The following is a 12047-nucleotide window of genomic DNA, read 5'->3' as shown; positions in this document are numbered from 1 at the left end:
CCAAAGAAACTTATTTTCCCCAGAAATAGAAAATCCCATCCTAAAATTTACATGGAATTTCAAGGCACCTTGAATATACAACACAATCTTGAAAAAGAAAAACAAAGGTGGAGGACTTACACTTCTAGATTTCAAAACTTATAAAGCTATAATTAATTAAAACATTGTGGTACTGGCAGAAGGATAGAGATGTAGACTGAGAGAACAGAATTGAGAGCCCTGAAATAAACCCTCATACCTATGGTCAACTGATTTTCAACATGTATGCCAAGACCATCCAGTGGGAAAAAGACAGTTCTTTCAATAAGTAGGGCTAGGAAAACTACATACTCATATGCAAAAGAATAAGGTTGGACACTCACTTTACACCATAGACAAAAATTAATTCAAAATGGATCAAGGCCCTAAATGTAAGTGCTAAAACTATAAAACTCTTAAAAGAAAACGGGAAAATATTCATGTTCTTAGATTTGGCAATAGCAACTTAAATATGCCACCAACACCAGAGGCAACAAAAGAAAAAATAAACCGGACTTCATTAAAATTAGAAACTTCTGTATATCAATAGGACACCATCAAGAAAGTGAACACAACCCACAGAAGAAAATAATTACAACTCATATACCTCATAAGGGTCTAATCTAGAATATATAAAGAACTCCTACAACTCAACTACAAAAAGACATCCAACCAAATTTTAAAAAGGGCAAAGGACTTGAACAGACATTTCTCTAAAGCAGATATACAAATGGCCAGTAAACACATGAAAAGCTGCTTAACACCCAGTCATTAGGAAAATGCAAATCAAAACCACAATGAGACACCACTTCACAGCTATTAGAATGAATATAATGGGAGAAAATTTAAAAAGCAAGGACGAGGAGAAACTGGACCTCATACATTACTACTGAGAATGTAAAATGGTACGGTCACTGTAGAAAACAGTTTGGCGGTTCCTCAAAAAGTTAAACATAAAATTACTAACTGACCCACCAATCCCACTCCTAGGTATATAAAACCCAAAGAATAGAAAACAAGGGCTCAAACAGATGCTTCTATACCAGTGTTCATAGTAACATTATTCACAACGGCCAAAAATGGAAAAAACCAGTGTCCATCAACAGATGAATGGATAAGCAAATGTTGTATAGTCCTACAACAATGTTATTCAGGCATGAAAACAAATGAAGTTCTGACATGCTACAACATGGATGAACCTTGAAAACATTATGCAGGTGAAATAAGCCAGACACACAAAAAAAAGTGTGGTATGATTCCACTTACATGAAATATCTAGAATAAGCAAATTCACAGAGACAAAAAGTATTGGATGGACAAAAATTTCGTTCAGGTTTTTCCATATAACATCTTACAGAAAAACCCAACCGAACTTTTTGGCCAATCCACAATATATGAGAGGTTACCCAAGAGCTGGGGAAATGGGAAAACGTGGGAGGGTGGGGGTTATATCTTAATGGGTACAAAGTTTCTGTTTGGAGTGATGAAAAATTTTGGAGCTCGATTGTGGTAACTGCTTTACAACACTGTGAACATAATAATTAATGCCACTGAACTGTATACTTACAAAGTGTAAAAACGGCAAATTTTGTTATATATATTTTACCACAATTTAAAAAAATAGTAAAAACAAAAACACACACACAAAAAACCACCACATGAACTTTCTTGGGTCAAAAATATCGTTATAACACGTTAACAAATAGTCTTTCAAATGTAAGCTGATAAAGCACCAAATAGAATGCAGCCACTTCTATATAGAGAGTAACATATTCAGTGTGTTAACAACATCATTTGGAAGGAAAACAAAAAGGCATCCTCTCTTACCTTTAAGAACCTTGTCAGTTTAAGATGAATCACGTGTTCAAGGTTCAAATTTCTGAGTTTCAATTCTCTTCACTGCAAAGTTTTCAGAATCTGAATGGTGCTCAAGTACCAAAAAAAAATCAAATTCCTTATTTAGTAAAATGAAGAAACATCCCTAGCTTTTCCTAGGGAGAACAATTTTATGTAACTGCTGGATACAGTTCTTCACCTTTTATATGCAAGAATCAAACAAATGGATAACTATGTCAAATTCGCAACAAATATATAACCTATGAAATGAAAAATCTGACAATGATACTTAAAAGTGCTATCCTATAAAATTACAGTAAAGATTATTAAATGAATGGCCAGCTCAATTATAAATTAACTGCCATTGACACAGTGAGACTTCATCATCTTAAGGAAACCCAGTAAGAGAAAATAATCCCAGAGATTGGTTCAAGATGGCAGAGTAGAAGGATGTGCGCTCACTCCCTCTTGTGAGAGCACCAGAATCACAACTAACTGCTGAACAATCATCGACAGGAAGACACTGGAACTCACCAAAAAAGATACCCCACACCCAAAGACAAACGAGAAGCTGCAATGAGACAGTAGGAGGGGTGCAATCGCAATAAAATCAAGTCCCATAACCGCTGGGTGGGTGACTCACAAACTGGAGAACAATTATACCACAGAAGTCCACCACTGGAGTGAAGTTTCTGAGCACCACGTCAGGCTTCCCAACCTGGGGGTCTGGCAATAGGAGGAGGAATTCCCAGAGAATCAGACTTTGAAGGCTAGCAGAATTTGATTGCAGGACTTGGACAGGACTGGGGGAAACAGACACTCCACTCTTGGAGGGCACACACAAAGTAGTGTGCGCACTGGGACCCAGGGGAAGGAGCAGTGACCCCATAGGAGACTGAACCAGACCTACCTGTTACTGTTGGAGGGTCTCCTGCAGAGGCGGGGGGTGGCTGAGGCTCACCGTGGCGACAAGGACACTGGCAGCAGAAGTTCTGGGAAGTACTCCTTGGCATAAGCCCTACTGGAGTCCGCCATTAGGCCCACCAAAGAGCCTGGCAGGCTCCAGCGCTGGGTCACCTCAGGCCAAACAACCAACAGGGAGGGAACTCATCCCCACCCATCAGCAAACAAGTGGATTAAAGTTTTACTGAGCTCTACCCACCAGAGCAACAGCCAGCTCTACCCACCACCAGTCCCTCCCATCAGGAAGCTTGCACAAGCCTCTTAGATAGCCTCATCCACCAGAGGGCAGACAGCAGAAGCAAGAAGAACAATTCTGCAGCCTGTGGAAGGAAAACCACATTCACAGAAAGACAAAATGAAAAGGCAGAGGACTATGTACCAGATGAAAGAACAAGATAAAACCCCAGAAAAACAACTAAATGAAGTGGAGATAGGCAATCTTCCAGAAAAAGAATTCAGAATAATGATAGTGAAGACGATCCATGACCTCGGAAAAACAATGGAGGCAAAGATTGAGAAGATGCAAGAAATGTTTAACAAAGACCTAGAAGAATTAAAGAACAAACACCTAGAAGAAGTAAAGAACAAACAGAGATGAACAATACGATAACTGAAATGAAAAACACACTAGAAGGAATCAATGGCAGAATAACTGAGGCAGAAGAATGGATAAGTGACCTGGAAGACAGAATGGTGGAATTCACTGCCACGCAACAGACTAAAGAAAAAAGAATGAAAGGAAATGAAGACAGCCTAAGAGACCTCTGGGACAACATTAAACACACCAACATTCACATTATAGGGGTCCCAGAAGGAGAAGAGAGAGAGAAAGGACCCAAGAAAATATTTGAAGAGATTATAGTTGAAAACTTCCCTAACATGGGAAAGGAAATAGCCACCCAGGTCCAGGAAGCACAGAGAGTCCCAGGCAGGATAAACCCAAGGAGAAACACCCTGAGACACACAGTAATCAAACTGACAAAAATTAAAGACAAAGAAAAATTATTAAAAGCAACAAGGGAAAAACGACAAATAACATACAAGGAAACTCCCATAAGGTTAACAGCTGATTTCTCAGCAGAAACTCTACAAGCCAGAAGGAAGTGGCATGATACATTTAAAGTGATGAAAGGGAAGAACCAACAACCAAGATTACTCTACCCGGCAAGGATCTCATTCAGATTCAACAGAGAAATCAAAAGCTTTACAGACAAGCAAAAGCTAAGAGAATTCAGCACCAACAACCAGCTCTACAACAAATGCTAAAGGAACTTCTCTAAGTGAGAAACACAAGAGAAGGACCTACAAAAACAAAACCAAAACCAAAACAATTAAGAAAATGGTAATAGGAACATACATATTGATAATTACCTTAAATGTGAATGGATTAAATGCTCCAACCAAAAGGAACAGGCTGGCTGAATGGATACAAAAACAAGACCCATATATATGCTGTCCACAGGAGACCCACTTCAGACCTAGGGACACATACAGACTGAAGGTGAGGGGATGGAAAAAGATATTCCATGCAAATGGAAATCAAAAGAAAGCTGGAATAGCAATACTCATATCAGATAAAACAGACTTTAAAATAATGTCACAAGAGACAAGGAAGGAAACTACATAATGACCAAGGGATCAATCCAAGAAGAAGATATAACAATTATAAATACATATGCACCCAACATAAGAGCACCTCAATACATAAGGCAAATGCTAACAGCTATAAAAGAGGAAACTGACAGTATCACAGTAATAGTGGGGGACTTTAACACCTCATTTACACCAATGGACAGATCATCCAGACAGAAAATTAATAAGGAAACACAAGCTTTAAATGACACAATAGACCAGATAGATTTAATTGATATTTATAAGACATTCCATCCGAAAACAGCAGATTACACTTCCTTCTCAAGTGAACACGGAACATTCTCCAGGATAGATCACATCTTGGGTCACAGATCAAGCATTGGTAAATTTTAAGAAAACTGAAATCATATCAAGCATCTTTTCTGACCACAACGCTATGACGTTAGAAATCAATTACAGGCGAAAAAACGTAAAAAATACAAACACAAGAAGGCGAAACAATACATTACTAAATAACCAAGAGACCACTGAAGAAATCAAAGAGGAAATCAAAAAATACCTAGAGAGAAATGACAACAAAAACACGATGATCCAAAACGTATGGGATGTAGCAAAACCAGTTCTAACAGGGAAGTTTATAGCTATACAATCATGCCTCAAGAAACAAGAAAAATATCAAACAAACAATCTAATCTTACACCTAAAGGAATCAGAGAAAGAACAACAAACAAAACCCATAGTCAGTAGAAGGAAAGAAATCATAAAGATCAGAGAAGAAATAAATGAAATAAAAACAAAGAAAACAATAGCAAAGATCAATAAAACTAAAAGCTGGTTCTTTGAGAAGATAAACAAAATTGATAATCCTTTAGCCAGACTCATCAAGAAGAAGAGGGAGAAGACTCAAATCAATAAAATTAGAAATGAAAAAAGAGAAGTTACAGCGGACACTGCAGAAATACAAAGCATCATAAGAGACTACTACAAGCAACTCTATGCCAATAAAATGGACAACCTGGAAGAAATGGACAAATTCTTAGAAAAGTATAACCTTCCAAGACTGAACCAGGAAGAAATAGAAAATATGAACAGACCAATCACAAGTAATGAAACTGAAACTGTGATTAAAAATCTTCCAACAAACAAAAGTCCAGGACCAGATGGCTTCACAGGTGAATTCTATCAAACATTTAGAGAACAGCTAACACCCATCCTTCTCAAACTCTTCCAAAGCACTGCAGAGGGAGGAACACTCCCAACTCATTCTACGAGGCTACCATCACCCTGATACCAAAACCAGACAAAGATACCACAAAAAAAGAAAATTACAGAGCAATATCACTGATGAATATAGATACAAAAATCCTCAACAAAATACTAGCAAACAGATTCTGACAACACACTAAGAGGATCATACACCGTATCAAGTGGGATTTATCCCAGGGATGCAAGGATTCTTCAATATATACAAATCAACCAATGTGATACACCATATTAACAAACTGAAGAATAAAAACCATATGATCTTAATAGAAGTGGAAAAAACTTTTGACAAAATTCAACACCTATTTATGATAAAAACTCTCCATAAAGTGGGCATAGAGGGAAGCTGCCTCAACATAATAAAGGCCATATATGACAAACCCACAGCAAACGTCATTCTCAGTGGTGAAAAACTGAAAGCATTTCCTCTAAGATCAGGAACAAGACAAGGATGTCCATTCTTGCCACTATTATTCAACATAGTTTTGGAAGTCCTAGCCACAGCAATCATAGAGGAAAAAGGAATAAAATTTGGAAAAGAAGCAGTAAAACTGTCACTATTCACAGATGACATGATACTATACATAGATAATCCTAAAGATGCCACCAGAGGGCTTCCCTAGTGACGCAGTGGTTAAGAATCTGCCAGCCAATGCAGGGGATATGGATTTGGGTCCTGGTCCGGGAAGATCCCACATGCCATGAAGCAACTAAGCCCGTGCACTACAACTACTGAGCCTGCGCGCCACAATTACTGAAACCCACGTGCCTAGAAGCCATGCTCCACAACAAGAGAAGCCACCGCAACGAGTAGTCCCTGCTTGCTCCAACTAGAGAAAGCCCGCCCACAGCAAAGACCCAACACAGCCAAAATGAATAAAATTAAAAAAAAAAAAAAAAAGATGCCACCAGAAAACTACTAGACCTAATCAATGAATCTGGTAAAGTTGCAGGATACAAAATTAATGCACAGAAATCTCTTGCATTCCTATACACTAACAATGAAAGATCAGAAAGAGAAATTAAGGAAATAATCCCATTCACCACTGCAACAAAAAGAATAAAATACCTAAGAATAAACCTACCTAAGGAGGTAAAAGACCTGTATGCAGAAAACTATAAGACAGTGATGAAAGAAATCAAAGATAACACAAACAGATAGAGAGATATATCATGTTCTTGGATTGGAAGAATCAACATTGTGAAAATGACTATACTACCCAAAGCAATCTACAGATTCAATGCAATCTCTATCAAATTACCAATGGTAGTTTTTACAGAACTAGAACAAAAAAATCTTAAAATCTGTATGGAGACACAAAAGATCCCGAATAGCCAAAGAAATCTTGAGGGAAAAAAAATGGAGCTGGAGGAATCAGACTCCCTGACTTCAGACTATATTACCAAGCTATAGTAATCAAGACAATATGGTACTGGCACAAAAACAGAAATATACATCAATGGAACAGGATAGAAAGCCCAGAGTTAAACCCACGCACCTATGGTCAACTAATCTATGACAAAGGAAGCAAGGATATACAATGGAGAAAAGACAGTCTCTTCAATAAGTGGTGCTGGGAAAACTGGACAGCTACACGTAAAGGACTGAAATTAGAACACTCCCTAACACCATACACAAAAATAAACTCAAAATGGATTAAAGGGCTTCGCTGGTGGCACAGTGGTTAAGAATCCACCTGCCAATGCAGGGGACACGGGTTCAAGCCCTGGTCTGGGGAGATCCCACATGCTGCAGAGCAACTAAGCCTGTGCACCACAACTACTGAGCCTGTGGCTCTAGAGCCCACAAGCCACAACTACTGAGCTGTGTGCCACAACTACTGAAGCCCGTGTGCCTAGAGCCCATGCTCTGCAACAAGAAGCCACTGCAATGAGAAGCCCGTGCACCACAACAAACAGTTGCCCCCGCTCGCCACAATTAGAGAAAGCCCGCACGCAGCAACGAAGACTCAACACAGCTGAAAATAAATAAATAAATAAAAATTTTTAAAAAAAGGATTAAAGACCTAAATGTAAGACTGGACACTATAAAACTCTTAGAGGAAAACATAGGACGAACACTCTTTGGCATAAATCACAGCAAGATCTTTTTTGACCCACCTCCTAGAGTAATGGAAATAAAAACAAAAATAAACAAAGGGGACCTAATGAAACTTAAAAGCTCTTGTACAGCAAAGAAAACAAGATGAAAAGACCTTCAGAATGGGAGAAAATACTTGCAAACGAATCAACAGACAAAGGATTAATCTCCAAAATATAGAAACAGCTCATGCGGCTCAATATTAAAAAAACAAACAACTAATCAAAAAATAGGCAGAAGACCTAAATAGACGTTCCTCCAAAGTAGACAGATAGCCAAGAGGCACATGAAAAGATGCTCAACAACACTAATTACTGGAGAAATGCAAATCAAAACTACAATGAGGTATCACCTCACACTGTTTAGAAAAGGTATCATCAGAAAATCTACAAACAACAAATGCTGGAGAGGGTGTGGAGAAAAGGGAACCATCTTGCACTGTTGGTGGGAATGTAAACTGATACAGCCACTATGGAGAACAGTACGGAGGTTCCTTAAAAAACTAAAAATAGAATTACCATATGACCCAGCAATCCCACTACTGGGCATATACCCAGAGAAAACCATAATTTAAAAAGACACATGCACCCCAATGTTCACTGCAGCACTATTTACAATAGCCAGATCATGGAAGCAACCTAAATGCCCATTGACAGAAGAATGGATAAAGAAGATGTGGTACATATATACAATGGAATATTACTCAGCCATAAAAAAAGAACGAAATTGGGTCAGTTGTAGAGACATGGATGGATCTAGAGACTGTCATACAGAGTGAAGTAAGTCAGAAACAGAAAAACAAATATCATATATTAATGCATATATGTGGAAACTAGAAAAATGGTACAGATGAACCGGTTTGCAAGGCAGAAATAGAGACACAGATGCAGAGAACAAACGTATGGACACCAAGGGGGGAAAGCGGGGTGGGGGAGGTGTGATGAATTGGGAGATTGGGATTGACATACATACACTAACATGTATAAAATAGATAACTAATAAGAACCTGTGTATAAAAATAGATAAATAAAATTGAAAAAAAAGAGAAAATGATCCCATTCTGCACAGCCTTCTTCCCCAAGAAAGAACTGTGACTCAACAAAACCACATTTTAACAACATGAAGATTTTGTTATTATAAATTTCAAAACAAAATGGAGGAATTTTCACATAATATTTATAACCTTCAAAGTACAATATTAATACATATCTGTCAGTTAGAAATAACAGCAGTTTGTTAGGCTACAGGGTTTAACATAAAACCAATTTACAAATGTGAAAAGCAGTAGTGGTCCAATATTCACCATTACACATGAATCTGTTTCTTCCAGAAAATTTCTTAAAAAATTAAAATTTCAGTATTATGAAACATTAAAACAACACCCCAAACATGCCACAATCACTATTCACAAATAAAGTTAAAATGAAATATACAAAAATTCACTTAATACTGTTAAATAACAATAAACTACAAGATTTCCTGAACAGAAATGGTAGGACCCCTGAATGTTTTACAGTGAATGTCAGGAAAAGAATTAAGTTATGACTATTTTCATGATACATAAGCCCAAAATTTACATGACCATTTCAAAATATAGCAATTAAGATTTGCAGTTGGTAAGATGCACTAAACAAATAGTCCTTAAAAGTGAACACAAATGCTTAAAACACTGTTACCAACACCACGGTGTATTTATGATGTTCAAAAAGATGCATAATTAAAACTGTAATATTTACTATCTCTGGTAAACAGATAATATCTATAATGCTTTAAAACAATCTTCCAAGTTCTCATTTCTCTCATTTGTATTTATCATGGCTCATTTCAAAGACATATTACAGCTTTCAACTGATTCCAAGTGAATGTTATTAAAACACACACATACACACAGCTCCCAAATGAAATAAAACTGTTCCCCAATGAAGTATCATCCATTCTAATAAAAGAATTGTATTTAAAACAAATAAACAAAACAAGACCTCTGATGTTTGACTGGACTTGTATGGTTTAGTTTTAACTAAATTAAAGCATGATGTAAAATAGGTAAGTGTATTAGTATACAAATATCCAATAATATGCAGTAAATATTTCTAAAATGAGGAAAAATAAAAATAAATAATTTTGGTGCTTTAATTTACTGGTATTTAATGCGAGATCTCCAAAATGTCAGGTATTCACTTGCTTGAATCAACTTCTGCATCACATGCTTTCCTAAACATAATGTGCTTATCAATTTCTTACTACTCTATTTGCCAATGTCCAATAAAAAAATTATATAGCATGAATGTAAGAGTGTTCAAGTTGGCTCACTTATTTTACTGTTAAGCAAAGCTGGATTTACATTCCAGGAAACACTGTACTTTAATTTTAAAAACAAACAAAGAAAAAATGCAGCAGTAAAACAATTTGTGAGGAGAAACAGATGCATTCACGTATAATAAAGCCACTGCAACTTCTTCAGGCATTCAACTGTTGTGTTAAATAAACAGACAGTAGTTATTTAGCAGCAATGATTCCGCAATAAATAATGCATTGTGTTTCTCAGTCCTGCACAAAAATTGCAGCTACAGTTACATCAATAGCTGTAACCTACTGGCTCTAATGGCAGAGAAGACCTTAAAACCAACTGTACAAAAAAATTGTCACACTGTGACAACAAATATAAAAACAATTTGTAGGTCTGAAATAAAAAGACTCCACTGTGAAGAGGACAGTGTAGACAAACGAAGATTCCAAGTCCACCAAAAGAAATAATTGCCTTCAGATCTGAGTCCTTGATTGATAAGAAAGGCTGGGGGCTGGGCTTGAAACCATGTTACCAGACTTAAAAGAGCATGCTCTGTCTTCTGTTCTTCCCATGTCCTAAAATATAAAGTCATTTTATGAGGCAGTTCAAGGTTCAGTTTTATCCCACATACAGTATTTGTTGACTCTATGAAGCTAATGTTCCCACCAGCAAAAGCTAATATTCCACGGTAAGAGTGATCGGCACTGTCTTAAATGACCCTTTTGTTGATGGGGTCAGTCTATAGCTTCTATGCTTCGAAGTGATGAACCTGATGACTAGGGAAGCACAAGATGTGTCTTCTGCCTCAGGTGCCAGGGATGGCGTGTGCAGTGATCAAGCCAGGCCACTTGTAAAAGGTCTTTGTGCCATCTGCAGCTTTCAGGATCCCTGATTTGACTGAGTCAGATTTCTCTCTGAAGAATTACTGAGCTGCCCACATCATACAGGAAAGTGAGTATGTGCAATGCTAAACATACACAGCTGTGGAATGCACTGTACATTGTTTTTTACATCAATAATTTTACCGATCAATTTATAAACCCAAAACTTGGTTCCACGCAAAATTTCATGATCGACACGTGAAATGGTTTATGACAAACACACCTGTCTCTGGATAAGAAGAATTTCGAAAACCCGGGTCCTTTTGCAACTGAATCTCTTTCAAACTGAATATTGATACACCTAAAATGCACAGACAAAAATTATCAGATGAAAGTCTATCATTAAAGCAAATATAACCCAACTATAGACAAAATATCTAAAAATGTATACTGATTCAACATGAAACATTTATACTACATTTACAAGGTTACAGCCCTGCTGAAATATTTTCCCTTTTGTCCCAATGTTTTGAGAAGAAAACCAAACCAAATAACCTCTCCCTCAGAACCTTTCTCCCCCAATTCTGCCTTAAATCATGCTTTGAGTATGTGTTTCTCTAAGGAGAATGTACATTGTCTATTTCTAGGGCTTACTGAGGTTGGAAGACCTAATCAAAATGTATTACTCGGTTTTATTCTCTCTGTTCTTTATCCGTCTCCTTATGATGGCGTGAAAGTCAAATCCTCAAACTATCTTCAGAATTTTAGAGAAAAACAAGAAATGGGTTTGTACACCTCACCCACACCTCAAACTATAAAACTTGGTATTAATAATGAAATGTAAATATCTTAAAAAACACTTGTAATTCATCCTTCTTATTTCCATCTCTGCCAGAGAGGTAGTCTTTCATTAAAATATATCCAATAGGGGCTTCCCTGGTGGCGCAGTGGTTAAGAATCCACCTGCCAATGCAATGCCAGGGACATAAGTTTGAGCCTTGGTCCGGGAAGATCCCACATGCCGCGGAGCAGCTAAGCCTATGTGTCACAACTACTGGGCCTGTGCTCTAGAGCCCTCGAGCCACAACTACTGAAGCCCTTGCACCTAGAGCCAGTGCTCTGCAACAAAAGAAGCCACCGCAACGAGAAGCCCACACACCACAAC

The 12047-nt window shown here is 37.5% G+C and overlaps 1 protein-coding gene across 4 annotated transcripts in view; it reads right to left on the bottom strand.

Annotated features, from left to right (window-relative positions):
* Positions 1–8933: 8933 nt before the first annotated feature.
* The window catches only part of CDK17 (cyclin dependent kinase 17), a 97504-nt gene continuing 94390 nt past the window's right edge, over positions 8934–12047 (bottom strand). For all 4 annotated transcript variants that reach the window (XM_082419418.1, XM_082419417.1, XM_082419416.1 and 1 more), the window contains 2 exons: positions 11166–11243; positions 8934–10636 (listed from right to left, as the gene is read on the bottom strand). In XM_082419418.1, coding sequence (XP_082275544.1) covers positions 10417–10636; positions 11166–11243 — 298 coding nt within the window. In that variant the 3' untranslated portion in view covers positions 8934–10416. The remainder of the gene's footprint in view (positions 10637–11165; positions 11244–12047) is intronic.

Source organism: Balaenoptera physalus (genome assembly GCF_965194825.1).
Source record: "Balaenoptera physalus genome assembly, chromosome: 13".
Taxonomy (NCBI): domain Eukaryota; kingdom Metazoa; phylum Chordata; class Mammalia; order Artiodactyla; family Balaenopteridae; genus Balaenoptera; species Balaenoptera physalus.
This window is presented reverse-complemented; position numbering and strand designations above follow the sequence as displayed.